Source organism: Bison bison, unplaced genomic scaffold (genome assembly GCF_000754665.1).
Source record: "Bison bison bison isolate TAMUID 2011002044 unplaced genomic scaffold, Bison_UMD1.0 scf7180017864330, whole genome shotgun sequence".
In the NCBI taxonomy this organism is placed as follows: domain Eukaryota; kingdom Metazoa; phylum Chordata; class Mammalia; order Artiodactyla; family Bovidae; genus Bison; species Bison bison.
In genome coordinates this window covers 998716-1025033 of record NW_011494902.1, presented here as the reverse complement: position 1 = coordinate 1025033, position 26318 = coordinate 998716, and the positions used below count along the sequence as shown (strand labels likewise).

At 40.5% G+C, this 26318-nt stretch overlaps 2 protein-coding genes across 2 annotated transcripts in view; one reads left to right on the top strand and one right to left on the bottom strand.

Annotated features, from left to right (window-relative positions):
• LYPD1 (LY6/PLAUR domain containing 1) overlaps window positions 1–26307 on the top strand; it is a 62393-nt gene extending 36086 nt beyond the window's left edge. Inside the window, exon 3 of the mRNA XM_010853616.1 lies at window positions 23453–26307. Within this exon, the coding sequence (XP_010851918.1) occupies window positions 23453–23688 (236 nt within the window). The 3' untranslated portion in view covers window positions 23689–26307. The remainder of the gene's footprint in view (window positions 1–23452) is intronic.
• GPR39 (G protein-coupled receptor 39) overlaps window positions 24126–26318 on the bottom strand; it is a 263323-nt gene continuing 261130 nt past the window's right edge. The window contains exon 2 of the mRNA XM_010853617.1: window positions 24126–24646. Coding sequence (XP_010851919.1) covers window positions 24138–24646 — 509 coding nt within the window. The 3' untranslated portion in view covers window positions 24126–24137. The remainder of the gene's footprint in view (window positions 24647–26318) is intronic.

Genomic DNA, 26318 nt, shown 5'->3' with positions numbered 1-26318 from the left:
AAATTGTATTAGAAGAGATTAAGAAAGAATTCATGCAGGAAATGTGCTTCCCTCAGCTGTCTGGAGAAGTCCCAAAACGCATCCCCATCCTGCTATTGGACATGTTGCCTTCTGCAGCGGGCGGCTGCTGAAGGCTCCAAAACAGCTCTGAAGCCGCAGGGAAACCAGAGCTCTGGTGCCCTGGGCAGAACCTGTCTAAGGTTCCAGAGGAGCCCTGATTCCATGAGGCTGGGGTATATTCTATCCAGGATGGTGTACACGCCTGTCTACCACCTAGGTGCCATATGCCACCATGTGCCTCAAATCTCGATGAGGTGGCTCACTCAATTTATACTTCTCAGTTCTGTCCATTTGTAACTACAGATGCAATCCACGTGGGTGTATTCTTACCATAAAACATTTAAATATCATAAATATATCAAAGTGCTTCCTGACTACCGGCCATCCCTAAAGGAATCACAGCTGTTCAGTGTATAGCCTTCTGGAACTCTTTGATTTTATTTGGAGATGTAAATGTGTACACTGAGCTATGCGTGCATGTGCACACACCACTATCGACTTGCTCCAAAAACACATATTGTTATTGCTTTGCATTTTTTTTCTTACATAGAAGGTATATTTACATATCATTCTGGAACTCCTTTTTCTCATTGAGAACCAACAAGGTCACTGTAGAGAGTAATTCAGTAATCACTATATTGAGCTCATTCAATGTAGGACTCTGTGGTTTTCTTTCAACGGTGCCTTAACTTCCCATAGTACAAATGTACCGCTTTCCTATGAAGAATGTGCATGTGTGAAAGTGTGCTTTATTTTGAAGGGTAAGTGCTGAGTAGTGGAACAGTGGGAATTGAACATTTTAAATTATTGTAGATGCTTCCAAATTGTTATGCCAACGTATACTCCACCAGCCAGCTGTGAGTGCCCCTCTCTGGTTTAATTGCAGCCCTTCCTCATTTGGAGCCAGACCTGAGTTCATGGGATCTGGGTTAAAGGAAAAACAGAAAGACAGAGGCAAGTATTTTCTTCCCTGGAGTCCTAAAACTTGGGCTCTGGGGCTGTCTGCTAGAGGGAGTGTGCATTCCTGGGCGCCCTCTAGTGGACAGAGCTGGGAAGGAACTTTGCTGCACTGGGAAGAAGTTCAGTTCAGTCGCTCAATTGTGTCGGACTCTGCGACTTCACTTTCACTTTTCACTTTCATGCATTGGAGAAGGAAATGGCGACCCACTCCAGTGTTCTTGCCTGGAGAATCCCAGGGACGGTGGAGCCTGGTGGGCTGCCGTCTATGGGGTCGCACAGAGTCGGACACGACTGAAGTGACTTAGCAGCAGCTGCGACCCCATGGACTGCAGCACGCCAGGCCTCCCTGTCTGTTGCCAGCTCCTGGAGTTTACTCAAACTCATGTACATTGAGTCAGTGATGCCATCCAACCATCTCATCCTCTGTCGACCACTTCTCCTCCTGCCCTCAATCTTTCCCAGCATTAGGGTCTTCTCAAATGAGTCAGTTCTTTCACATCAGGTGGCCAAAGTATTGGAATTTCAGCTTCAGCATCAGTCCTTCCAATGAATATTCAGTACTGATTTCCTTTAGTGTGTACTGGTTGATCTCCGTGCAGTCCAAGGGACTCTCAAGTCTTCTCCAACACCACAGTTCAAAAGCATCAATTCTTCGGCATTCAGCTTTCTTTATAGTCCAACTCTCACATCCATACATGACTACTAGAAAAACCATAGATTTGACTAGACGGACCTTTGTTGGCACAAGGAAGAAGGAATGGGGTAAAATGCTTCTTGAGAGGAGGTGTTTATTTCAGAAGGTTAAAAAAAAGGTACGTCATTTGCATGGTTCTGATTTCAAATGGTTAAAAAGGACCTACGGGGGGTTTTTTTCGTCCCTGTCCCATGGCAATGCAGTATCCTGCTCCAGAGACAACCAGTATCAACTCTCCTTCATGTATCTTCCAAAACTGTTCTATGCATATGGGTGTAAAATGTATGTAGTAGGTGTGATTTTTGTTTATAAAAATTTTCTCAATGGAAACATATGATACCACTGTGGGAAATGTAGTACAGCAGTTAGGGTTATAAACGCAGTCTTCCTGGGTTCAAACCCCAGCTCTATCATATTTTATCTGCATGACTCCCAGTCAAATTACTTGACCTCTGTCTGCCTTAGTTTCCTCTTATGCAAAGTACGGGTTATCACTAGAGTTATTGTAAAGATTAAATGAGTATTTGTAGAGGTCTAAAACTGTTACCTGGAATATGTTGAAAAGCATGGGCTTATTTATTAAATCATTTTTAAAGAAAAGAAGAAAGAAACTGTCCAGCTATACTGTTCTTTTTTATTATTCAATATTTGATATTGAATATTTGAATATTGCAAAATGATCACAGTCTAGTTAACATCCATCACTATATACAGCATTTTTTCTTGTGATGTGAGCTTTTTAGATCTACTCTTCAGTTCAGTCGCTCAGTCGTGTCCGACTCTTTGAGACCCCATGAATTGCAGCACGCCAGGCCTCCCTGTCCATCACCAACTCCCAGAGTTCACCCAAACTCATGTCCATCGAGTCGGTGATGCCATCCTGCCATCTCATCCTCTGTCGTCCCCTTCTCCTCCTGCGCCCAATCCCTCCCAGCATCAGAGTCTTTTCCAATGAGTCAACTCTTCGCATGAGGTGGCCAAAGTATTGGAGTTTCAGCTTTAGCATCATTCCTTCCAAAGAAATCCCAGGGCTGATCTCCTTCAGAATGGACTGGTTGGATCTCCTTGCAGTCCAAGGGACTCTCAAGAGTCTTCTCCAACACCACAGTTCAAAGGCATCAATTCTTCAGTGCTCAGCTTTCTTCACAGTCCAACTCTCACATCCATACATGACCACAGGAAAAACCATAGCCTTGACTAGACGGACCTTTGTTGGCAAAGTAATGTCTCTGCTTTTGAATATGCTATCTAGGCTGGTCATAACTTTCCTTGCAAGGAGTAAGCGTCTTTTAATTTCATGGCTGCAATCACCATCTGCAGTGATTTTTGGAGCCCCCCAAAAATAAAGTCTGACACTGTTTCCACTGTTTCCCCATCTATTTGCCATGAAGTGATGGGACCAGATGCCATGATCTTTGTTTTCTGAATGTTGAGCTTTAAGCCAAATTTTTCACTCTCCTCTTTCACTTTCATCAAGAGGCTTTTGAGTTCATCTTCACTTTCTGCCACAAGGGTGGTGTCATCTGCATGTCTGAGGTTATTGATATTTCTCCCAGAAATCTTGAGCTACTCTTAGTAACTTTCAAATATGCAAGGGAGTATTACTAACTGCATCTACCATGCTGTACCTTACATCAATATGACTTAATTATTTTATAACTGGAAGTTTGTGTCTTATCCCCTTCATAATTCCCCCTACCCCCAAAACCCTGCTTTTGGCAATCACCAATGTGTTCTCTGAATTTATGAGTTTGTTTGTTGTTTTAAATTTCATATGTAAGTGAGATCATATGCTATTTGTCTTTCTCTCTCTGACTTATTTCACTTAGCGTCATAGCCTCAAGGTCCATCCTTGCTAGCACAAATGGCAAGGTTTCATTCTTTTTATGCCTGTATTGTATCCTGTGTGTGTGTGTATCACATCTTCTATATCCATTATCCATCAGTGGACACTTAGGTTGCTTTCATATCTCACCTATTGTAAATAATGCTGCAGTGAACATGGAGGTGCGTATACCTTTTTGAAGTACTCTTTTCATATCCTTTAGATAAATAACCAGAAGTGAAATCGCTGGATTATGTGGTAGTTGTATTTTAACTCTCGTCCATACTGTTTTCCATAATGAATGCAGTGATATATAATCCCACCAACAGTGTACAAGCGTTCTCTTTCGTCCATATCCTTGCCAACACTTGTTATTTTTTTTTATCTTTTTGACAATAGGTATCCTAACAGGTGTGAGGTGATATCTTCTGTGGTTTTTGACTTGCATTTCCTTGATGACTGGTGCTGAGCATTTTTTCATATCTGTTGTCTGTTGGCCATCTGCATAGCTTCTGTGTAAATATGTCTGTATTCAGGTCTTCTGCCCATTCTTTAAGCAATTTTTTTTTTTTGCTATCAAGTTGTATGATTTCTTTATAAATTTTAGATATTAATCCCTTATCAGATAAATGATTTGCAATATTTTCTTCCATTCAGTAGGTTACCTTTTCACTTTGTTGATGGTTTCCTTTGCTGTACAGAAGCTATTTAGTTTGATGCAGTCTCATTTATTTACTTTTCTTTGGGGGTTAGATCTAAAAAATCATCTCCAAGACTGATGTCCAGGAGCTTGCCGCCTATCTTTCCTTTTAGGAGTTCTGTTGTTTCAGGACTTACACTCGAGTCTTTAATCAATTTGAGTTAATTTTTATGGATGGTGTCAGACTGTGGTCCAGATTCATTTTTTAGCATGTGACTAAAGTTTTTCCAACACCATTATTGAAGAGACTGTCTTTTCACCATTATATATTCTTGCCTCCTTTTTTGTCAATTAATTGACCACATGTGCATGGGTTTTTTATTCTGGGCTTTCTATTCTGTTCCATTCATCTATTTTTGTCTATTTTTATACCAGTAACATACTGTTTTGATTACTATACCTTTGTGTGTATGTGTGTTAGTCACTTAATCATGTCTGACTCTGTGATCCCATGGACTGTAGCCTGTCAGGCTCCTCTATCCATGGAATTCTCCAGGCAAAAAATACTGGAGTAGGGGTGCCTTTCCCTTCTCCAAGGAATATTCCAGACCCAGGGATAGAACCCAGGTCTCCCGCTTTGCAGCAGATTCTTTACCACCTGAGCCAGCAGGGAAGCCTTTGTTGTTGTTATTCAGTCACTCAGTCTCATCTGACCCTGTGACCCCCATGGACTGCAGCACACCAGGCTTCCCTGTCCTTCACCATCTCCCGCAGCTTGATCAAACTCATGTCCATTGAGTCGATGATGCCATCCAACCATCTCATCCTCTGTCATCCCCTTCTCCTGCATTCAATCTTTCCCAGCAACAGGGTCTTTTCCAATGAGTCAGACTCTTTGCAATAGGTGGCCAACGTATTGGAGCTTCAGCTTCAGTCCTTCCAGTGAATATTCAGGATTGATTTCCTCTAGGATTGACTGGTTTGATCTCCCTGCTCTCCAAGGGACTCTCAAGAGTTTTCTCCAGCACCACAGTTTGAAAGCATAAGTTCTTCAGTGCTTAGCCTTCTTTATGGTCCAACATTCACATCCATACATGACTACTGGAAAAAACCATAGTTTTTACTATATGGATCTTTGTCGGCAAAGTAATGTCTCTGTTTTTTAATATGCTATCTAGGTATGCCATAGCTTTTCTTCCAAGGAGCAAGCATCTTTTCATTTCATGGCTACAGTCACCATCTGCAGTGATTTTGGAGCCCAAGAAAATAAAGTCTGTCACTGTTTCCATTGTTTCCCCATCTATTTGCCATGAAGTGATGAGACTGGATGCCATGATCTTAATTTTTTTTTAATGTTGAGTTTTAAGCCAGCTTTTTCACTCTCTTTCACCTTCATTAAGAGACTCTTTAGTTCCTCTTCACTTTCTGCCATAAGGGTGATGTCATCTGCATATCTGAGGTTGTTGTTACTTCTCCCGGCAGTCCTGATTTCAGCTTGTGGTTTTCCAGCCTGGCATTTCACATGATGTACTCTGCATATCAGTTAAATAAGCAGGGTGATAGTATATAGCTTTGACACACTCCTTTCCCAATTCGGAACCAGTCTGTTGTTCCATGTCCGGTTCTAACTGTTGCTTCTTGACCTGCATGCAGGTTTCTCAGGAGGCAGGTAAGGTGGTCTGGTATTCCCATCTCAAAGAATTTTCCACAGTTTGTTGCAATCCACACAAAGGCTTTAGTGTACTCATTGAAGCAGAAGTAGATGTTCTTCTGGAATTCTCTTGCTCTTTCTATGATCCAGCGGATGTTGGCAATTTGATCTCTGGTTCTTGTGCCTTTTCTAAATCCAGCTTGTACATCTGGAAGTTCTTGGTTCACATTCTGTTGAAGCCTAGCTTGGAGGATTTTGAGCAGTACTTTGCTAGCATGTGAGATGAGTGCAATTGTGCCATAGTTGAACATTCTTTAGCATTGCGTTTCTTTGGGATTGAAATGAAAACTGACCTTTTCCAGTCCTGCGCCCACTGCTGAGTCTTCCAAAGTTGCTGGCATATTGAGTGCAGCACTTAAGAGTATCATCTTTTAGGACTTGAAATAGCTCAGCTGAAATTCCATCACCTCCACTAACTGTTCCTAGTGATGCTTCTTCCTAAGGCCCATTTGACTTCGGTCTCCAGGATGTTTGGCTCTAGGTGAGTGATCACACGATCGTGGTTATCTGGGTCATGAAGATCTTTTTTGTATAGTTCTTCTGTGTATTCTTGCCACCTTTTCTTAATATCTTCTGCTTCCATTAGGTCCATTCCATTTCTGCCCTTTATTGTGCCCATCTTTGCATGACATGTTGCCTTGGTATCTCTGATTTTCTTGAAAAGAATCTAGTCTTTCCCATTCTAGTGCTTTCCTCTATTCCTTTGCATTGATCACTGAGGAAGGCTTTCTTATCTCTCCTTGCTATTCTTTGGAACTCTGCATTCCAATGGGTATATCTTTCCTTTTCTCCTTTGCCTTTTGCTTCTCTTCTCTTCTCAGCTATTTGTAAGGCCTCCTCACATAATCATTTTGCCTTTTTGCATTTCTTTTTCTTGGGGATGACCTTGATCCCTGTCTCCTGTACAGTGTTACAAACCTCGTCCATAATTCTTCAAGCACTCTATCAGATCTGATCCCTTGAATCTATTTCTCACTTCCACTGTATAATCGTAAGGGATTTGATTTACATCATACCTGAATGATCTAGTGGTTTTCCCCACTTTATTCAATTTAAGTCTGAATTTTGCAATAAGGATTTCATGATCTGAGCCAAAGTGAGCTCCCAGTCTTGTTTTTGCTGACTGTATAGAGCTTCTCTATCTTTGGCTGCAAAAAATATAATCAATCTGATTTCAGTATTGACCATATGGTGATGTTCATGTGTAGAGTCTTCTCTTGTGTTGTTGGAAGAGGGTGTTTCTTTGCCTTAATAAAGTATTTTGTCCAAGGATCAATAGCCCAGATTTCTTTTGGTTTCTATTCATATGGACTATCTCTTTCTATCACTTCACTTTCAGTCTGTGTGTGTCCGTGAGTCTGAAGTGTGTCTCTGTAGGCAGCACGTGGATGGGTCTTAGTTGTTTTGTTTTTTTTTTTTTTAATCCATTTGGCCACTCTGTCATTTGAGAATTTAGTCTACTTCCATTTAAGGAATTATTGATAGGTATCAGACAAGGCAATGGCACCCTTCTCCAGTACTCTTGCCTGGAAAATCCCATGGACAGAGGAGACTGGTAGGCTGCAGTCCATGAGGTCCCAAAGAGTCGAATATGACTGAGCGACTTCACTTTCACTTTTCACTTTCATGCATTGGAGAAGAAAATGGCAACCCACTCCAGTGTTCTTGCCTGGAGAATCCCAGGGACAGGGAAGCCTGGTGGGCTGCTGTCTATGGGGTCACACAGAGTCGGACACGACTGAGCGACTTAGCAGCAGCATGAAATTACTGGCTTTCTGGACGTTTTGTAGTCCTTTTGTACCTTTCTTCTCCTCTTACTGTTTTCTTTTGTGGTTTGAAGAGTTTCTTTACTGGCATGTTTAGATTTTTTTCTCATCATCTTTGTATACTTACTATAGGTTTTTGCTTTGTGAGAACCATTAGTCTTATATATAACAACTTCTATTTAGAGCAGCATATTTGGGTTTCCCAGGTAATGCTAGTGGTAAAGAACCCACCTGGCAATGCAAGTATCTGTAAGAGATGCAGGTTTGATCCTCCAGGTTGGGATGATGCCCTGGAGGAGGACGTGGCAACCCAATCCAGTATTCTTGCCTGGAAAATCCCATGGACAGAGGAGCCTGGTGGGCTATAGTCCATACAGTTGCAAGGAGTTAAATAGGACTGAGCACAGTTTAAGTTGATAACTTAAAGCGGCTTAGCACACTTTAAGTTGATAACAAGTTTGAATGGATGCTAAGGTTCTACATTTCTACCCTCCCCCTCCACATTTTGATTTTGATGTCAAATTTACTTTTTTTGTTTTTTAATTTTTATTTTATATTGGAGAGTAATTGGTTAACAATGTATTAATTTTAGGTATATAGCAAAGTGATTCAGTTATACACATAACTATTCTTTTCTAAATTCTTTTCCCATATAAGTCATTACAGAATATTAAGCAGAGGTGCTATACAGTAGATCCTTGCTGGTTATCTGTTTTAAATATAGTAGTGTATAAGTCAATCCCAACCTCCCAATTTATCCCTCTCCCTTTTGGTAACCATAATTTGTTTTCTAAATCGAAATCTGTTAATCTGTTTCTGTTTTGTAAATAAGATCTTTTGCATCATATTTTTTCAGATTCTGTATATAAGTGATATCATATATTTGTCTTTCCCTGAGTGACTTACTTCACTTAGTATGATTATCTCTATCTAGGTCCATACATGTTGGTTGCTGCAAATGGATTGTTTCATTCTTTTTAATGGCTAGGTGATATTCCATTGTGTGTGTGTATGTATATGTGTGTGTGTATGTACACACACACCACATCTTCTTTATCCATTCATCTGTGGGTGGACATTTAGGTTGCTTCCGTGTCTTGGCTATTGTAAACACCACCACAGTGAACACTGGGGTGCATGTATCCTTTTGAGCCATGGTTTTCTCCAGATATATGCCAAGGAGTGGGATTGCTGGATATATGGTAGCTCTATTTTTAGTTTTCTAAAGGAACTTCTATATTGTTCTCCATAGCAACTGTACCAATGTACATTTCCATCAACAGTGTAGGAAAGTTCTTTCTCCACACCCTCTCCAGCATGTACTGTTTGTAGACTTTCTGATAGTGGCATTCTGACTGGTTTGAGGTGATATCTCAGTGTTTTGATTTGCATTTCTGTAATAGTGATGTTGAGCATTTTTCCCTGTCTCTTGGCCATCTGTATGCCATCTTTGGAGAAATGTCTACTTAGGTTTTCTGCTCATATTTTTCTTGATTGGGTTGCTTGTTTTATTGACATTGAGCTGCATGAGCTGTCTGTAGATTTTGGAGATTAATCCCTTGTTGGTCACATCATTTGCAAATATTTTCTCCCATTCTGAGGGCTATGTTTTCATTTTGTTTATGGTTTCCTTCACTGTGCAAAAGCTTTTGAGTTAATTAGGTTTCACTTGTTACTTTTTGATTTTATTTACATTACTCTAGAAGACAGATCAAAACAGATATTGCTGAGATTTATGTCAAACAGTGTTCTACCTAAGTTTTTCTCTAAGAGTTTTATAGAATCAGGTCTTACATTTAAGTCTTTAATCCATACTCATTTTATTTTTGTGTATGGTATTAAAGAATATGCTAATTTCATTCTTTTACATGCAGCTGTTCAGGTACCGTTTTTTCAAGCACCAGTTATTAAAGAGATTGTCTTTTCTCCATTGTATAGTCTTTTCTCCTTTGTTGTAGATTGACCACGTGTGCATGGGCTTATTTCTGGGCTTTCTATCCTATTCCATTGATCTATATTTCTGTTTTTGTGCCAGTACCATATGGTTTTGATGACAGTATCTTTTCGTATAGCCTGAAGTCAGGGAGCCTGATTCCTCCAGCTCAGTTATTCTTTCTCAAGATTGCATTGGCTATTCTGGATCTTCTGTGTGTCTATATAGATGTTAAGATTTTTTTTTTGTTCTAGTTCTGTGAAACATGCAATTGCTAATTTGATAGGGATTACATTGACTCTGTATACGGCCTTGAGTTATAGTCATTTTGACAATGTTGACTCTTCCAATACAAGAATGTGGTATATATTTCCTTCAGTTTGTGTTATCTTCAGTTTCTTTCATCAGTGTCTTAGTTTTCAGAGTATAGGACTTTTGCCTCCTTACGTAGGTTTATTCCTGTTTTTGATGTGATAGTAAGTGGGATTGATTCTTTCCTTTCTGTTTCTGATCTTTCATTGTTAGTTTATAGAAATGAAGTATTTCTGTGTATTGATTTTGTACCCTGCAACTTTACCGCCTTTATTGATGATCTCTAGTGGTTTTCCGGTAGCGCATTTGGGATTTTCCATGTTTACTGTCATATCATCAGTAATCAAGGACAGTTTTACTTCTTTTCCAATTTGGATTCTCTTTATTTCTTTCCCTTTTCTCATTGCTGTAGCTAGGACTTCCAAAGCTATGTTAATAAAAGTGGTGTGAGTGAGCATCCTTATCTTGTCGCCAATCTAAGATGATATGTTTTCAGCTTTCCACCGTTGAGTTTGATGTTAGCTGTAGGTTTGTCATATGTGGCCTTTATTATGTTGAAGTATGTTCCCTTTATGCCCACGTTTTAAAGTTCGTTCATGATAAACAGGTGTTGAATTTTGTCAAAAACTTTTTCTGTATCTACTGAGATGATCATATGACTTTCATTCTTCAATTTGTTGATGTGGTATATCACACTGATTAATTTGCAGGTTTGAAAAATCCTTGTATCACTGGGAAATATCACACTTGATCATGGTGTATGATCCTTTTAATGCATTTTTGGATTTGGTTTGTTAGTATTTTGTTGAGAATTCTTGTGTCTGTGTTCATCAGTGATATTAGCCTGTCATTTTCTTTCTTTCTTTTAGTGGTATCTTTGGTTTTGGTGTCAGGGTGATGGTGGCCTCATAGAATGAGTTTGGGAGTGTTCCTTCCACTACATTTTGCAGAAGAGTTACAGGGTAGGTATTAATTTTTCTCTAAATATTTGATAAAATTTGCCTCTGAAGCCATCTGGCCCTGGACTTTCGTGAGGGCTTTATTTGGAGTTTTTAAATCACAGTTCATTTCCCATGCTTACGATTGGTCTCTGTTTATATTTTCTATTCCTTCTGGTTAAGTCTTGGGAGACTGTGCGTTTCTGAGAATTTGTCCATTTCTTCTAGGTTGTCCATTTTATTGATGTGGTATTGTTGTTGTTTGGTCACTAAATCATGTCCACCTTTGTGACTCCATGGACTGCAGTGTTCCAGGCTTCCCTGTCCTTCACTATCTCCCAGAGTTTAGTTGCTTATAGTAGTCTCTTATGATCCTCTGTATTTCCATGGTATCTGTTGTAACTTCTCCTTTTTCATTTCTAATTTTATTGATTTGACCCCTCTCACTTTTTTATTGATGAGTTTGGCTAAAGGCTCATCAGTTACATTTATATTTTCAAACAACCAGCTTTAGCGTCACTGGTTTTTTTTTTTTTTTCTATTGTTTTCTTTCTCTCATTTATCTGCTCTGATCTTTATGATTTCTTTCCTTCTACTGATTTTGGGTTTTGTTCTTTCTTTAGTTGCTTTAGGTGCAAAGTTAGGTGGTTTATTTGTGATTTTTCTTGTTTCCTGAGGTAAGATTGTACAGTAAGTCCCCTACATATAAAAGAGTTGCATTCCAATAAAGTGTTTATAAGTCCAGTTTTTTCATAAGTCCAACAGGGTTAGCCTAGGTACCCAACTAACACAATTGACTATATAGTACTGTATTATAATAGATTTATAATACTTTTCACATAAATAGTACATAAAAACACAAAAATAAAAGAAACATTTTTAATCTTAAAGTATAGCACCTCGAAGGTACAGTGGTACCGTAACACCTGGCGTACAGAGACTGGCATCAAGTGAACAGGCAAGAACAGCTACTGACTGGAGGATGGAGAAGAGACAGGAGGTGGTAGAGGTGAAGAATCATCAGCAAGAGGAGATGAAGGGCAAGCTGCAACTTCACTCATGCTTGATATTGGTGTCACAGGATCTGGTTCCTTGCTGAACCAGATGCATGTTCACATAATGGAAAGATCCTAACTTGAAGGTTCGAATGTAGGGGAATTGTTCTTCAGTGGCCAAGCCATATCCAACTCTGTGGGACCCAATGAAGTGCAGCACACCAGGCTTCTCTGTCCTTCACTATCTCCCTGAATTTGCTCAAACTCATGTCCATTGACTCAGTGATGCCATCCAACCATCTCATCCTCTGTTGTCCCCTTCTCTTCTTGCCCTCAATGTCTCCCAGCATCAGGGTCTTTTCCAGTGAGTCAGTTCTTCGTATCAGGTGGCCAAAGTATTGGAGTTTCAGCTTCAGCATCAGTCCTTCCAATGAATACCCAGGATTGATCTCCTTTAGGATGGACTGGTTGGATCTCCTTACAGTCCAAGGGACTCTCAAGAGTCTTCTCCAACACCACAGTTTGAAAGCATCAGTTCTTTGGTGCTCAGCCTTCTTTATGGTCCAACTCTCACATCCATACATGACTACTGGAAAAACTATAGCTTTGACTATATGGACCTTTGTTGATAAAGTAAGGTGTCTGCTTTTTAGTACACTGTCTACATTTGTCATAACTATTCTTCCAAGGAGTGTCTTTTAATTTCATGGCTGCAGTCACCATCTGCATTGATTTTGGAGCCCAAGAAAACAAAATCTGACACTGTTTCCACAGTTTCCCATCTATTTGCGATGAAGTGATAGGACCAGATGACATGATCTTCATTTTTTGAATGTTGCATTTTAAGCCAGATTTTTCACTCTCCTCTTTCACTTTCATCAGAAGTCCCTTTAGTTCCTCCTCACTTTCTGCCATTAAAGTGGTGTCATCTGGGTACCTGAGGTTATTGATATTTCTCCCGCAGTCTTGATTCCAGTTTATGATTCATCCAGCCCAGCATTTCACATGATGTACTCTGCATATAAGTTAAGTAAGTAGGGTGACAACCTTCATGTACTCTTTGTACTCTTGATGTACTCTTTCCCCAATTTTGCATCAGTCCATTGTTCCATGTCCATTTTAATTACTGCTCCTTGTTGTGCATACAGGTTCTCAGGAGACAGGTAATGTGCTCTGGTATCCCCGTCTCATTGAGAATATTCCAGTTTGTTGTGATCCACACAGTCAAAGCCTTTAGCATAGTCAATGAAGCAGAAGTCTTTTTTTTTTTTTAATTTCCTTGCTTTTTCCATAATCCAGCCTATGTTAGCTACTCGATCTCGGATTCCTCTGCCTTTTCTGAATTCACCTCATATGTCTGGAATTTCTCACTTCATGTCCTGCTGAAGCCTAGCTTGAAGGATTTTGAGCATAATGTTGCTGGCATGTGAAATGAGTGCAATTGTATGGTAATTTGAACATTCTTTGGGATTGGAATGAAAAACCTTTTACAGTCCTGTGGCCACTACTGAATTTTCCAAATTTGCTGGCATGATGAGTGCAGCACTTCAACAGCATCATCTTTTAAGATTTGAAATAGCTCAGCTGGAATTCCATCACTTCCACTAGCTTCATTCATAGTAATGCTTCCTTCCTAAGGCCCACTTGACTTCACACTCTAGGATGTCTGGCTCTAGGTGAGTGACCACATCATCGTGGTTATCTGGGTCATTAGGAGCTTTTTTGTACAGTTCTTCTGTGTATTCTTGCCACCTTTTCTTAATTTCTTCTGCTTCCGTTAGGTCCTTGCCATTTCTGTCCTTTATTGTGCCTATCTTTGTATGAAATGTTGCCTTGGTATCTCCAATTTTCTTGAAGATGTCTCTTGTCTTTCCTATTTTATTGTTTTCCTCTACCTTTGCATGTTCACTTAAAAAGGCTTTCTTATCTCTCCTTGCTATCCCTGGAACTCTGCATTCAGTTGGGTATATCTTTCCCTTTCTCTTTGCCTTTCACTTTTCTTCTTTTCTCAGCTATTTGTAAGGCATCCTCAGACAACCACACTGCCTTCTTACATTTCTTTTTCTTGGGGATGGTTTTAGTTGTGGCCTCCTATACAGTGTTTGGGCTTCCCTGGTGGCTCAGATGGTAAAGAGTCTGCCTGCAGTGCAGGAGACCTAGGTTCGATCCCTGGGTCAGGAAGATCCCCTGGAGAAGGCAGTGGCAACCCACTCCAGTATTCTTGCCTGGAAAATCCCATGGATGGAGAAGCCTGGCAGGCTACAATTCATGGGGTCATAAAGAGTCAGACATGACTGAGCGACTTCACTCCTTATACAGTGTTACAAACCTCCATCCATAGCTCTTCAGGCATTCTGTCTACCAGATCTCGTCCCTTGAATCTATTCATCACCTCCACTGTATAAGCATAAGGGATTTGATTTAGGTCATACCTGAATGGCCTAGTGGTTTTCCCTACTTTCTTCCATTTGAGCCTAAATTTTGCAATAAGGAGCTAATGATCTGAGTCACAGTCAGCTCCAGGTCTTGTTTACACTGACTACATAGAGCTTCTCCATGTTTGGCTACAAAATATATAATCAGTCTGCTTTCAGCACTGATGATGTCAATGTGTAGAGTCGTCTCTTGTATTATTGTTGCTATGACCAGCGCATTCTCTTGACAAAACTGTTAACCTTTGCCCTGCTTCAATTTGTACTCCAAGTCCAAAGTTGCCTGTTATACTAGGTATCTCTTGACTTCCTACTTTTACATTCCAGTCTCCTGTGATGAAAAGGACATCACTTTTTGGTGTTAGTTTTAGGAGGTCTTGTAGGTCTTCAAAGAATTGTCCAACTTCAGCTTCTTCAGCACTAGAGGCTGAGGGCGAGGTGGGCATATACTCATATACTTGGATTGCTGTGATGTTGAATATAGTGGACTTACTGTATTACTATAAACTTCCCTCTTAGAACTGCTTTTGCTGTGTTCCATAGGTTTTTGATTGTCATTCTTTTGTTTTCATTTGTCTGTAGGTATTTTTTAATTTCCTCTTTGATTTCTGAAATGGTTGATTGTTTAATAGCATATTATTTAGCCTTCATGTTTTTGTGGGGGGGGGGTTGAAGTTTTTTCCCTTGTTGCTGTTTTCTAATTTCATAGCATTGTGGTTGGGAAAGATGCTTGATATGATTTCAGTTTTCTCCAATTTACCAAAGTTCACTTTGTGACCCAGCATGTGATCAAGCCTAGAGAAATAAGCAGTGTGGATTCTGCTGCTTTTGGATGGAATGCTTTATAAATATCAATTAAGTCCATCTGCTCTAATGTGTCATTTAAGGCCTGTTTTTCCTTATTGATTTTCTATCTGGATTATCTGTGCAATAATTAATGTGGGGTATTAAAGTCCCCCACTGTTAGTGTGTTACTATCAGTAACTCCTTTTATGGCTGGTAGTATTTGCCTTATATGTTGAGATGCTCCTATGTTGGGTGTGTATATAATTAAAATTGTTTTATCTTCTTCTTTGATCAATCCCTTGATCATTAGTGTCCTTCATTGTCTCTTGTAACATTATTTTGAAGTCCATTTTGTCTGATATGAGTATTGGTACTCTAGCTTTCCTCTGATTTGTGTTTGCACGGAATACCTTTTTCCATCCCCTTGCTTTCAGTCTTTATGTGAAATGGCAACCCACTCCAGTGTGCTTGCCTGGAGAATCCCAGGGACAGGGGAGCCTGGTGGGCTTCCGTCTATGGGGTCACACAGAGTCGGACACGACTGAAGCGACTTAGCAGCAGATCTGAAGTTGGTCTCTTGTAGGCAGCATATACATATACATATAAGTCTTGTTCTTGTATTCACTCAGCCAGTGTGTGTCTTTTGCTTGGAGCATTTAATCTATTTAGGGTGAAGATTATTATAAATATGTATTCCCTGGTGGCTCAGATGATAAAGAATCTGCCTGCAATGCAGGAGACCCAGATTTGATCCTTGGGTGAGGGAAGGTCCCCTGGAGAAGCGAATGGCTACCCACTCCAGTATTCTTGCCTGGAGAATTCCATGGACATAGGAGCCTGGTGGATTACAGTCCATGGGTCAAAAGAGTCAGACATGACTGAGTGACTAACACACACACATTTTAATTGCCATTTTATTAAATTAGTTTGGAATTGTGTTTGTAGGTGTTTTTTTCTTTGCTTCCTCTTTTGTTCTCTTCTGTTGTGATTTGATGACTAACGTAGTGTTGTATTTGGATTTCTTTTTCTTTCTTATCTATTGTAGATTTTTAATTTGCAGTATCCATGAGGTTTTGCTATAGCAGTCTATGTATAAAAAATATTGTTTTAAGTTGCCCAATATCCTGCATTTGTACTCTCCTCATGATTGCTGATTTTGATATCATATTTGTGTGCAGATGATTTCCTAACTTTACTGTATGTTTGCCTTTACCAGTGAGTTTTTCCATTCATAATTTTCTTGTTCCTAGTGTGGAACAAGATAATTTTCTTTTCTGCCTAGAGAAGTTCCTTTAGCATTTGTAGCAAAGCTGATCTGGTGGTGCTAACTCTTAACTTCTGCTTGTCTGTAAAAATTTTAATTTTTTAGTTGAATCTGAATTAGAACCTTGCATAGTAGAGTATTCCTCTGTTCTACAGAGTATCTGCTGAAAAATCACCTGATAACCTTATGGGAATTCCTTTGCATGTTATTTATTGATTTTTCCCTTGTTGCTTTAAATATTGTTTCATCTTTTAATTTTTGTCAATTTGATTATTATGTATCTTGGCATTTTCCTCCTTGGGTTTATCCTGCCTGGGATTCTCTATGCTTCTTGGACTTGGGGAACTGTTTCTTTTCCCACATTAGGGAAGTTTTCAGCTATTATCTCTTCAAATATTTTCTGGTCTTCTCTCCCTCTCTTCTCCTTCTGGGACCTCTATAATGCAAATGTTGGTGCATTTTATGTCCCAGAGGCTGTAGACTGTCATTTATTTTCCCTCTTTTTACATTTTTCTGTGGCAGTAATTTCTACCATTCCATCTTCTGGCTCACTTATCTGTTCTTCTGCTTCATTATTCTGCTGTTGATTCCTTCTAGTATATTTTTCAGTTATTATGTTGTTCATCTCTGTTCTTTAGTTCTTCTAGGTCTTTGGTAAACATTTCTTGTATCTTCTCAATCTGTGCCTCCATTCTTTTTCCAAGATCTTGGATCATCTTTACTATCATTACTCTGAATTCTTTTTCAGGTAGATTGCCTATCTCCACTTCACTTATTTGTTCTTCTGCAGTTTTATTGTGTTCCTTCATGTGGGACATATTCTGTCTCATCTTGTTTAACTTTGTGGTTTCTGTTCTGCAGGCTGCAGTGTTGTAGTTCTTCTTGCTTCTTTGCTGTCTTTCCTCTGGTGGATGATGCTGCCTAAGAGACAAGTGTGCAAGTTTCCTCATGGGAGGGCCTAGTTCCTGCCCACTGGTGGGTGGAGGTGGATCTTGTTCTTCTGGTGGGCAGGGTTGTGCTCAGGCTGACTTTAAGCAGGCTATCTGATGGGTGGGGCTGTGTTCCCACCCTGTTGGTTTCTTGGGTTGAAGTCAAACAACCAACACAGGAGTCTATACACAGGAGCCTATAGCTGTTGGGAGGGGCCAGGTCTTGGTGGCAGCCTCCAGGAGGCCTCAGGCCAATGAGTACTCCCCAGAACTACTGCTGCCAGTGTCTTTGTCCCTGCAGTGAGCCACAGCCAGCCCCCACTGCCACAGGAGACCCTCTAATACCAGGAGGTATGTTTGGTCCAGGCTCCTATGGGGTCACTGCTTTTCCCCTGGGTCCTGATGCTTACCAGACCTTTTGTGTGCCTCCAAGAGTGGAATGCCTGTGGAATTCCTGCAGTCAGACTCCAGTGGCCTTCAAAACGAGATTCTTTGAGGCTCCTCCTGCTGTTGCCAGACCTCCAGGCTGGGGAGCCTAATGTGGGGCATAGAACTTTCACTCCTGTGGAAGAACTTCTGCATGCAATATAGTTATTTTCCAGTTTGTTGGTCACCTACCCAGAGGGTACAGGATTTGGTTTTATTGCCATCACACCCTTCCTACTGTCTTGATGTGGCTTCTTTGTCTTTGGATGTAGAATATCTATTTTGTAGGTTCCAGCATGTTTTTTTTGTCAATGGTTGTTCAGCAGTTAGTTGTGATTTGGTGTCTTTTTTTTGTTTTTCAACTTTCTATTTTGGAGTATAACCGATTAACAATGTTGTGATTAAGTTTCAGGTGGACAGCACAGGGACTCAGCCACACATACACATGTACACATTCTCCTTCAACCTCCCCTCCTATCCAGGCTGCCACGTGACATTGAGCAGAGTTCCCTGTGCTGTACAATAGGTCCTTGTTGGTTATCCATTTTAAATATAGCAGTGTGTACCTGTCCATCCCAAACTCCCTAACCATCTCTTCCCTTCATCCTTCCCCCTGGCAACCATAAGTTCATTCTCTAAGTCTGTGAGTCTATTTCTAATTTGTAAAAAAAATTAATCTGTATCATTTCTTTTTAGATTCCTCATATAAGGGGTGTCATACAATTATTTCTCTTTCTTCCCATAATATGACAATTTCTAGGTCCATTCATGTTGCTGCAAATGGCATGATTTCATTTTACTGACTGAGTAATATTCCACTGTATATATGTACCATGTCTTCTTTATCTATTCCTCTGTTGATAGGCATTTAGGTTGCTTCCATGTCTTGGCTATTGTAAACAGTGCTTCAGTGAACACTGAGGTGCGTGTATCCTTTCAGATCAGGTCTTTTCTCTGGATATCTGCTTAGGATTGGGATTGCAGGGTCATGTGGTAGCTCTAGTTTTAGTTCTTTAAGGAATCTCCATACTGTTCTCTGTAGTAGCTCTACCATGGTTTTGGTATTTCCATAAGAGGTAAGCCTACATCCTTCTACTCCTCTGTCTTGTCCCACTCAAATTTTACTTTTATCTTGTGTATCCCTTAGGTAATTATTGTATTTACTTGTTTTCACTGCTTTTGTCTTTTAATCTTCATACAAGTTTAATAAGTGACTAATCTATTACATTTACTAGATATTTACCTTTATCAGTGAGATGTTTACTTTCATATGTTTTGTCTTTTAATCTTTATACAAGTTTAATAAGTGACTAATCTATTGCATTTATTAGATATTTACCTTTATCAGTGAGATGTTTACTTTCATATGTTTTGTTACTAGTTAGCACCCTTTCTTTTCAGCTTAAATAAGCCCCTTTAACATTTCTTATAAAGTTGGTTTAGAGGTAATGAACTCCGTTAACTCTTGCTTCTCTGGAAAACTTGACATCTCTCCTTCAGTTCTGAATTACAACTAAGCCAGGTAGAATATTCTTATTTGGGAGTTTTTTTTCTTTTTCTCTTTTTCTTTCAGCACTTTGAATATAGACATACCTAGAGATACTGGGGGCGGTGGGGGGGTTAAGTTCCAGACAACCAAAATAAAGGAAATATTGCAGCAAAGCAAATCACACAAGTTTTTTTGTTTTCCAGTTCATATAAAAGTTACGTTTATACTGTAATCTATTAAGTGTGCAATGGCATTATGCCTTTTTAAAAAGTACATACTGCAAGTAAAAATACAAGGCAAAAACAATTACAGTGGTAATATCAATGGCCACTGATCACAGATCACCATAAGAAACATAATAATGAAAAAGTTTAAAATACTGTGAGAATTACCAAAACATGATACAGAGACATGAAGTGAGCAGTTGCTTCTGGAAAAATGGCACCAGTATCCTTGGTAAACTCAGATTGTCATAAACCTTCAGTTTGTGGGGGGGAAAAAAAAAACACAGTACCTGTGAAGGACAGTTAAACAAAGAGAAAGTGAGGTATGCCTATGTATTGTGCCATTCCCTTTTGGCCTGAAGTTTCTCATGAAAAATCTGCTCATTTTATGGGGGTTCCAACAAGTTGTTTCTCTGTTGCCACTTTTAATATTATTTTCTTATATTTTCACATTTTAATTATTATGTGTCTTAAGGTCTTCTTTTGGTTCATCTTATTTGGAACTCTCTGGGCTTCCTGAATCTTGATGTCTATTTCTTTCCCCGAGTTAGGGAAATCTGCAGCCAATATTTCTTCACATAAGTCTTCCACCCTCCTCTTCTGTGACTCCAATAGTGTGAATATTAACCCACTTGAGATTGTTTCATAAGTCCCTTAAGCTATCTTCAGGTTTTTTTTTTTTTTTATACCTTTTTGTTTTTTCTGCTCTGATTGGGTGAGTTCATCTACCTTGTTTTTGAGTTCATTGATCCTTCCTTCTCCTTTACCTAATGTGTTGTTGAACTCCTCCAGAGCATTTTTCTCCCAATTCCGTTATTGTATTCTTCAACTCTGTGACTTCTATTAAATACTTTCTTATATTTTTTTCTCTTCGTTGAAATTCTCACTGTGCTCATCCATTCTTCTCCCTAGTTCAATGAGCATGTTTAAGAACATTACTTTGAAGTCTTTCTCTGGTAAATCACCTGTTTTTCATTAAAATTTTCTTCTGAAGTTTTATTTTTTGGAACATATTCATCTTTTAATTTTGATAACTTGTATTGGTTTCTATGCATTAGATGAAATAGCCACCTCTCTTGAAGAGTTGGCCTAGTATAGGAGATGTACCTCATCATTCAACCCTACCCCAGCTTTTGATTATCTCTTCAACCTTTCCAACTGTCTAAACAGCTTATTTTATTATTTTTTAAACTCTTTCATTTTAAATTGGATTGTAGCTAATTAACAGTGTTGTGATAGTTTCAGGTGGACCGCACAGGGACTCAGGCATACGTATTCATACATCCATTCTCCCCTAAATTCCCCAACCATCCAGGCTGCCACATAACATTGAGCAGAGTTCCCTGTGCTGTACAGTAGGTCCTTGTTGGTTATCCGTTTTAAATATAGCAGTGTATACATGTCCATCCCGAACTCCCTAACTTATCCCTTCCTCCGAACTTTCCCCCCCGGCAACCATAAGTTCATTCTCTAAGTTTGTGAGTCTGTCTCTGTTTAATAAAAATGTTCATCTGTGTTTTTTTATATTTCTCATATAAGGGATGTCATATGGTATTTCTCCTTCTCTGTTTGACTGACTTCACTCAGTATGACAATCTCTGGGTCCATCCATGTTGCTGCAAATGACATTTCATTCTAAGCAGGTTGTTTTAATAGCTCCCAGGAGTTGAGTGTGTGCTGAGGTCAGTTAATGTCCCAAAGAAGAGGATCTTAGCACCTAGATTCAAGCTGCTTGGCAGGCAGACACCCTGGTAGCAACATTTAAAGAATGCAGACATATACAGTTCTGCAGGGCCACAAGTGTAGGCCCCACTGGCCATCAGAGCCAAGTGATTTGGAGATATCCAATGGGAAGCAGTCACAAAAATTAGGGCTCCCATCTTGCATTACTTATCTAACCAATCTCATCACTTACCCTTAGTTCTATACAGTTAGACTTAAAAATATATCCCCACACATGTTCTAAGTAAAAATGCAAATAGGAGATATATACAGCATATAGGATGTTATGCTGTTAGGACATGTGCACACACCTTTTCTCCACGGACACATGTAAGTGCATAGCAGTAGGTCTGGAAGAAGGCATCACAAACTGGTAAGAGTGCTTACCTCTTAGGAGGACATAGGATTGGAGAGAGAGGTCAAGGAACATTTTCAGGTTATCTGTCTGAACTTCTTTACAGTGAAAGACATATTTAGTACTTGTTTAATTTTAAAAATTTACTTAAAGGGAAAAAGTTTATTGAAGTTGAAGTGACAAATGACACTTAGTGCTTTTAATATTGAAGAATAAAAACATAGTAATAATTTAACTTTCTAAAATGGGCAATGGTTAGAAAATGTGGAGACTGGGAAATCTGTAAATGGGGAACACCCTGTAGCATGTTCCTTAGAAATCAGCAGTGCTCCCCCAATCCCCACCCCCAACACACACACACACACACACACACACACACACACACACCCACACACACACCCACACACACACCCACACACACACCCACACACACACCGCCCCCGTGTCCAGGGCCTTTATCTTACCAGGCAAGCTACCTTCCAGGGTTTTCCAACCATGTAAGAAAATCAACTCTTAAAAACATGTAGTTATAGAAAAGAAAGGACATAAAATTGCATGTTTTAATGTAAATCTAAAGTATTTCTTTACCTCTCACTTGGAAGTTTTCGGCACTTCAATTGTGTACTGTTTCTCTAGCATCCAGAGTAGCAGTTCTCAAGGGGGAGGGACCCAAATCAGAGGGGCATACACACACACATCCCTGCTGGGAATCCCAGGGAATGGGGAGCCCTGGCTACTGGTGGACTGTGTGTGTGTAGCCCATTTGCTACCCTCCGTGTCTGAGGGGGATACAAAGCATTCCCTTTGAGGTCCAGCTTTAGCATGACATCCTATGTCCAAAAAGAAAAGTAAGCCATTGATACAAAATAGCCACACACATACACCCAAAGCTATTTTCCAAGTAGTTTTCTCTGCTGTGAAAAACAAAACCATTTTGTGTTTAACATGGGTGGCTACTTTGCTATATACAGTGCTACAGATTTGACAGCATGGGACCAGAATCTTTGGTTCAGATCACAGCTGCTCTGCTTTCTAGAAGTGTGACTTGAACAAGCTATTAAATTTCCTTTGCTATCCCTATCTGTTAAATGGGCATCATCTCAGGGGCTTCCCTTGTAATGTTGCAGGTAGTAAATGAGCTAGTATACCCATCTGGAGAATGCCTGGCAGCCAGGAAAGTATTTAATAAGCTTACCTATTACTTGAGCAAATGCCCATCTTTATAAAGTCAAATGATTATCCAAGACACCCTAACTTGATAAGTGTGCTACAATTTGAACATGATACATGAGCTCAAGATGGGCCCCCGGCTTTATTGAGAAAGCCATGTGCCCACACAGTATGTGTTATTAAGTGTTGGCTGTGTGGGGCTGACTTGGCTAATGGCCGTGTTTTAAGGGCAAAACTTCCCTTGGACTGAGGCAGTGCTCAGCACAGTGTTAGCCAGACCCCTCCTTCACTGAACCCACAGGGCCTCTTCAGAGGGATCTCATTTATCCTCATTGGGCTTTGGTCTTTATTGAGCGAATTCAGGATTTAATAAACACATCATTGTGAGCCATCTCTGTGGCCGCTTATAAAGTAATAACAGAGATAAGATCTTAAGGCTCAGCTTGTCGTCCTCTCTGGCATGAGACAGTTTAAACCAAAAAAAGTAAATAAAAAGCTCTGTCTAGTACACAGTGTGAATTCCGACTTTAAACAAAAATGAACTTTGATAGTAACAGCTCTTTATTCACTGGTATTGGCATCTTAAATAGCCTTGAGAAAAACTGTCAAAAGCAAGTGAAATGAGGCCTGCCTTCTTCACCGCATAGGTTGTGGACTTTGGATGCTCAAGGAAACAACCTTGAGTATTTTCCTGGACCCACCAAGGTTCTGGGCTGTGGGAGGAGTAAGGAAGTGCTGTCCCTGGGCTTTGGACTCGGGGGGCTGCAGTCCTTTGGCTGGCACAGGCAGGCTAACCTCACTCCTTTGGGTCTGTGTTGCAGGAATCATGTACCGCAAGTCGTGTGCATCGTCAGCAGCCTGCCTCATCGCCTCGGCTGGGTACCAATCCTTCTGCTCCCCAGGGAAACTGAACTCGGTGTGCATCAGCTGCTGCAACACCCCTCTTTGCAACGGGCCCCGGCCCAAGAAAAGGAGCAGTTCTGCCACGGCCCTCCGGCCATGGCTCCCCAGCACCATCTTGCTCCTCAAGATAGCCCTTTTCTTGGCACACTGCTGAAGGCAGAAGGAGATGTCAGCCCCGCCTGCATTGTTCTTCTGGCCTGCCCTCCCCCCTGCTCCCCAAGATTCTTCTGGGTGTCCTTTTATTCTGGGTAGGGAGGGGAATTGTTCTTTTAGTTCCTTTGGAAACAAAGAAAGAGCTCAGTGTAAAAAAAAAAAAAAAATTCTTTGTGAGCTCTGAATATATAGAGCTTGAATTTTTGGTGTGTCCTTAAAGGAAGGAGGGAGGTGGAATGCAAGTTGGCCCCATCTGTAATCAGAGTTGAGGCCAGGCTGGCAGAATCAGCCCTTAGCTGACACTTCAGTGGCTGGCTGCTTTCTTCCCAGGCCCGTCTTCCACTCCTGTCCCTGATGGGAACACAGGTTCTTATATCACTGCTGTGTGAAGGTAACATGGCTTTCGTGTAAGGAATGCCGCTTAGCAGTCCAGCCTGCCTTCCTCAGCAGTCACACTTCGTGCTCCTGAAAACCATTCCTGGTGGCAGGGTTGGCTGGTTTCCTCTCCGAGTTGGGTTCTGGTGACTCACAACTCAGCTCCTGAGGTTTAGACTCGGGCTTGGCCTCACTGTGAAAAGTGCTTAAGAAAACCATGTTAGCTCTTGCAGAGGAACTGCTGCGCTGGGAAGCCGGGAAGATGAGCGGGCGGCGTGCAGAGCGGGTGCTGTCCATGGTGGAGGCCACGTGGGCACGCAGGTGCTTCTCCTGGTTGGCGTGTGGCAGTGTCAGTTGGCAGCGCAGCACCTGCCCAAACACGCTTCGGAACTGCTGTGAGGACACGTTGTACAGAAGAGGGTTGACGACGGAGCTCAGGTAGAAGAAGGTGTCTGAGAAGGGGAGGAGGATCATGTATGCTCGGAAGTAGGACTTGGTCCAGTCGTGCTTGGGTTTGGCCGCTGCCATGATCCTCCGAACCTGGTTGGGCATCCAGCAGACGGCCAAGGTCACAACAATCAGCCCTGAGCAGTCAAGAGGGAAGGAGAAAGAGGAAAGAAATCATAAGGCCAATGACAAAAAATACCCATAAAATATTTAGTCCCTCAGTTCTGTGCTTACTGGCAGGCAAATGATACCAATTTTTCAAGTTGTGCTTGATGGGCTTTTTTTTTCTTTTTTTTTGCCACTGGCAAAAAAGAATTTAATACTGTTTTCAAGGCCAGGGGAGTTGACTATGTTAAAGACCATTAAATGCTTTAGACAAGTTATTTATACCTGTTAATTTAAAAAGTGTTTTCATTGTTGTTTGTTCTAGAAAAATGTTCTAGAAAACATTTTATGTAGTCCATAAATCTTGTTTTGTCCTTTAAAGATAGGTGGATACAGTATAGCCATATCAGATGAAGTAATATTTGTAAAGAATGTTTGCATAGAGGCGATCCAGTGATATTTTGAAGACAAAGGGAAGTGGCATTCTTTTGGTAACAGAATTATATTTAGTGACATTAATTGTGCATTCCGTTTCAGGGGAGGCAAAACCAGGAGTCACCGAGTGTGTGTTTTGGACATATATTTAGTAGGTATGCACACCTGTAATTACAATGTTCATATCTGCAATAGCATTTCTGTTTCTTTTCAGATGTTTTTAGCTGTGTCATATCTTCCACCCTCACAGGGGAAAAAAGGTAATTATCCAAAAATAATGGAAAATACCTAACTTCAGATTCATAACTCACTAGCCCACCTTTTGCACTAAGCTGCACTGTAGCGGCCCAGAAAAAATCAGGTCCTAAAAGGATGCCCCCAAGAGGATCAAAAGTTGACTACATGGACAGACGTTTGCATGCCCATGCATTTGCATTCTGAGTTACACCATCATTGCTCTTTTTACAACCCTTGACAGAGAAAAAGATGCTGTGTGATACTTGCTATCACACAATATTTATCCACAGTGACCAAAACAGCAAAGATCAGGCACCTGCAGAGCACGTGCTCTCATCTCTGTAGGTGCCAAGACACCAAATGTAAGTTGCTACATAAACAGCTGATATCTTAGAGCTATGTTTTGGATTTTTAAGAAAATCTTCCTCTCCTAAATTTAATAGGAAGAAAAATTCATTCACATTGTCAAACCCTCTTATCTTCTAGGAAATTACAGAGAAGTGATTGTTGGGAATGACCCCTCCTTGCCTCTGATCAATAGTAAATATTTCATTCATGCTCCAGGAAAAACAGCTCTCTTTACCCATCTGGGGTTGGCCCTCCCACACACACTCAGGCGAGCATCCCTTGCAGGGTGGCAGAGGGGCCCTGGTTATGTTCTCTGGCACTGAAATTCCCCAGTCCCCCCACCAGTAAATCCTTTCACTATCCCAGCTGTCAGCAAAGAGGGCCCAGGAAACCTTCTCCCCTTCCTTATTAATTTCCGAGGGTTTCTCCTGTCCAGATTCAGCCCAAACTTGAAATACAAACCAATTTGCTTCTTTCCTTTGAGTTTCCTACCCTTTTCTACCCTCAGAACACTCAGTAAATCTAAAAATAAACTAGGCAAAGTAACATATTGATCTGATGAAAGGCAAAAAAAAAAAAAAATCACCTTAAGAGTACATTCTGAAACAGCTACAGCTGTTACAGCTGCTGGATGAGAACAAAAATTATTTTTCTGATTATCCAAAAAAAAAAACCTGCATAGTA